At 46.4% G+C, this 4,427-nt stretch overlaps 1 protein-coding gene across 1 annotated transcript; it reads left to right on the top strand.

The window, feature by feature from the left end:
• Nucleotides 1-274: 274 nt before the first annotated feature.
• On the top strand, nt 275-3,862 carry LOC135497244 (uncharacterized). Its single transcript, XM_064787006.1, has one exon. The coding sequence runs from the start codon at nt 275-277 to the stop codon at nt 3,860-3,862; it is 3,588 nt and encodes a 1,195-aa protein (XP_064643076.1).
• Nucleotides 3,863-4,427: the final 565 nt, after the last annotated feature.

The following is a 4,427-nucleotide window of genomic DNA, read 5'->3' as shown; positions in this document are numbered from 1 at the left end:
TGACATCGCGAAGGCGTTACTCGATACTGACCTAAAATCTGTGACCACTGTTAGCAAATCAACTAAAACCGATGGTGGAGCCTCAGGTGGTAGTCGTTCTTTGAAACTTGAGTCGAAGGTTGCCTCGATGAATCGAACAGGTGCAGATGCAAGCTCAGATAGAAGAACAGAAAGCACAGGAGGAGCTGTTACAACTTCGCTTAAAAAATCAAGTTGAAATACAGAAGGCACAGTTGTACGATACCAAAATAAAGACGATGTGTGAGATGTCTGAATGTTCCAATCGCCCAGAATTGGACACAGAACCTCATCGCCACACCCAATAGACAGAGATGATTTGTGTGAAGCAAGTCTTCCTAAGGTTCATCATGATGCCATACCAGTTGCAGTTGCAGATATCCCTACAGCTCCAAAGCAGGAACAGGTCCAGAATTGGATTCAGACTTCCAACTATGGTTTGGATCAACAACTTAATCCAGATGCAGCAACCTGGGTACCTACACCTGATGTCAACCTGCCGTTAGCTACACCTATTGATGCATGGATTGATGCTCTGATCCCGGGTCAAGAAACCGTTGTCCCTGAGAAGTCAATGTCCAATCAAGGCGCTAGTGATCATCTGATAGCTGCATTGGTGAAATTGGAGAGCGATAGAGGCCTGCCTGCGACACAGATCCCTATCTTCGACGGATCCCCATTACTTTGGCCAAAGTTTGTGGAACAGTTTCACACACAAGTTCACTCCAAACCAGGCATCAACGACGCCAGAAGGAGGGACCTGTTGCAATCCCATGTATCAGGAGTTGCCCAACAGATGGTTCGTGGAATAGGCTATAGCGGACGTTGTTATGCAGATGCTCTACAAGAACTTAAACTTGCCTTCGCTCATCGCAACTTAGTAGCCAGAGCCTACCTTGATCAGATAACCACAGGACCCATAGTTCCATCACGTAACCCTATGGCCTTTAGACAGTTCTACGTGGATGTACGTGATTGCATACTGACTTTACAGCAGCTTACCTACACTTCAGATCTACAAGGCACAGATTTGCTACTCCGGGTATCGAAACGTCTTCCAGCGGACAAACTCCGGTTTTGGAATCGCCATGTAGCCTTCAAGTCGAGGAAAAAAGAGCCGTCATTGTTTGACCTAAGAGACTGGTTGATAGAATCTGTAGAAATTGAGTTTAATCCTTACACTGTGAAAGTGGAACCCGGGAAAAGGGATAAAGGACACAGCAAAGGAGCCTTAGCAGTCAATACCACCATCCAAGTACCGAAGGACAAGCCAGTCACCCAACATGAGAAGCCAGTCATCTCAAATGAGAAACCAGCCGTCTCTAGGAGGGAAAAAAAACAGAACACCAATAAAGCTTCTTCAACTCAGTCATCAAACCGGTCAGGCCGATCCCAGACTAACAGTTCAACACCAAAGAGCCAAAGTCCATTTCCAGTGTCCGTATGTCCATTATGCAATGACAATCATCACTTGTACAGATGCTTCAAGTTTGTCAACAGAAGACCAGAGGAACGGAGGAAGATAGTCCAAGATAAGAAACTATGCCTCAACTGTTTGCGATCCCATGATGTTAGCCAGTGCACTCCTAGCCTACGATGCCGAGAAGACAACTGTGCCCAAGCACATCACACTTTGCTGCATTTGGATTCCAAATCTGCCATGAGTGCATCCATCAACATTGCATCCAATGACAAGCAAGTCAAGTCTACGCGTGCACACTTCCAACTGGTCAAAGTATATGCTTGTGGAAATAACGGTCGATGGGTACCAACAGTTGCGCTCATGGACTCTGCAAGTGAGATAACTGTGATACGTCAATCTCTGGCCAGGGATCTTGGTTTACGAGGGAAGACACGTCAACTCAAGATCACTACAATGAATGCTGAGTCAACCACTCCGTCACAAGTCGTTTCTTTGAAGCTGAGGTCTGCTGAAGGGATGGACTCACCAGTAATCCATATCAATGATGCCTGGACGGTAGAAAGTGATGCTTTCCAGTGTCCACCACAGCGGATCCTGTCAAAATGGGAGCATGTGAAAGAACTTGGTTTGACGAACATCGAAACGTCAGAGGTACAGATATTGATAGGCATCAACGCTCATCTCCAGATGGACACCAGAACTGGTAGGAAAAATCAACCCATAGCTGTGAAGACACCCCTGGGATGGTCGTTGATGGGAGTTACAGATGCACACCATACTGATAATGTAGCTGCCAGGGTCAACTTACTACGGAGAGATGGTCAACAGTTACAACAACAAATCGAAATGTTTTGGAGCACAGAATCATTTGGTGTGTCATGCCGTGGTGAGAAGCCACTGTCCAGAGAAGACAAGCAAGCTGAGAAGATAATGGAAGAATTAACCCACTTGGTGAATGGTCAATACGAGGTCGGGATGCTATGGAGAGACTACATTGATGCTGTACCACTTCCTGATAATAGACAAATAGCTAGTCGCCGATATCATCTCCTGGAAAAGTGCCTGAGAAAGGACGAAGAACTGAATCAACTCTACTCTGAAACTTTGAATGGTTACGTCAGCCAAGGATTTGCTAGGAAACTCACACCTGATGAGGCCGTGAAGTCAACACCCAGAACTTGGTATATCCCACACCAGAGCGTCTTGAATCCCAACAAGCCCGGTAAAGTCCGTGTAGTGTTTGATGCTGCAGCCACCTGTAATGGAACATCACTTAATGAACGCCTCATGACCGGACCCGATCTATTGAACAGTTTGTTTGGGGTACTGCAACGATTCCGCCTGTACCAGGTTGCCATATGCGCTGATGTGGAGGGTATGTTCCATAGAGTACGAGTGTCAGAAGCCGACTCAGATGCGCTGCGATTCCTCTGGAAAGAAGATATCAATCAACCTGGACCACCTGATACATACAAGATGCTAGTCCACATCTTTGTAGCCACAGATTCGCCGACTTGTGCAAATTACGCCCTCAAAAGGACTGCCAATGACAACAGGAATGAGTTCAGCAAAGAAGCCATAGATGCCGTCAATGGTGACTTCTATGTTGATGATCTGGCCAAGTCCGTCGATACTGTGGCAGAAGCTGTGAAACTCGCCAAGGAGATAGTTGCCTTATTAAAAGGGGGAGGATTCCATCTGCACAAGTTTCTCTCAAATTACGTCCAATTCCTGATGAACATTGAGAAGTCTGAACGAACAATACAAGACTTAGACTTTGCAACAGGAGAGTCAAATATACAGCGAACACTTGGTCTCAAATGGGAAGTCACTGAAGACAAGTTCATCTTCAAATGGAAGCCCAAGAACAAACCCATCACAAAAAGAGGAGTAGTCAGCATCGTCAGCTCCATATTTGATCCATGCGGTTATCTGGCTCCATTTGTCTTTTGCGCCAAGCTCTTAGTACAGGAGTTGTCAAGATTTGGATTGGCCTGGGATGAGCCTTTGAGTGAACAGTCAGAGCTGAAATGGAAATGTTGGTTGGAAGAGCTGGAACATCTGTCATCCTTTGAGCTACCCCGCCATCACCCGAACTTCTCCCCCAGAGTCGAGTGTATCCAACTACATACCTTCTCCGATGCCTCTGAATCTGGATTTGGTGCTTTCGCCTACTTGCGCTATGTTTCTGAGAACCACCAAGTTGAATACTCGTTGTTAGCTGCCAAGACCAGAGTCGCCTCGCTGAAGCCTGTACTTTCAATCCCCAGACTCGAACTGCAAGGAGCACTCCTAGCCTCCAGATTGGGAACTACACTAATGAAGGAGCTACACCTACCGATCACAGCATCCATATACTGGACCGATTCAACAACTGTCCTGAGACCAAATCGGTGGAGCAGAATGATGGAAACGGTGTGACGCCGAAGGTTATGGATTTGACCCCTCTAGTTAATCCATTACACTACTCATCATGGCACAGACTTATCATGAGGAGAGCTTGGCTGAATCGGGCAATCTGCAACTTAGTCTCAGTGATCCCACGCTTCAAAATGAAACCCATCAGAGATGTCACAGTCACAGTAAGCGAATATCAAGGAGCTGTGCAATTTTGGATCCGTTCAGCCCAACATGAGATGTTTCCAGATGAAATTGGAGCCTTAGCCAATCAAGAAGCAGTTAGCGAGAAAAGCCAATTAGCACCACTGACACCATGCTATGATGAAACCCTACAAGTCCTCAGAGTAGGTGGACGATTGAAAAAGGCCAACATACCAACTGAAGCAAAACACCAGATAAGCCTGCCTGATAACCATGTTGTGACGTCACTTCTGTTCGAAGACACACATCGATCCAAGGCACATTGTGGAGCAGAACATCTAGTTGCAGAAATGAGGCAAACATACTGGCCAATCCGGGCTAGAATCTCTGCGAAGAAAACCATCCGAAATTGCATGCTGTGCCGATTACATCGAGCTAAGCCATT

This window comes from Lineus longissimus, chromosome 12, assembly GCF_910592395.1.
Source record: "Lineus longissimus chromosome 12, tnLinLong1.2, whole genome shotgun sequence".
Lineage (NCBI taxonomy): Eukaryota > Metazoa > Nemertea > Pilidiophora > Heteronemertea > Lineidae > Lineus > Lineus longissimus.
Note: the sequence above shows the minus strand (reverse complement) of the source record. Positions and strands in the feature narration are given on the sequence as shown.

Bases quoted from the DNA above. Each gene is read 5' to 3' on its own strand.
- LOC135497244 (XM_064787006.1), top strand. From the start codon at position 275: ATGTTCCAATCGCCCAGAATTGGACACAGAACCTCATCGCCACACCCA.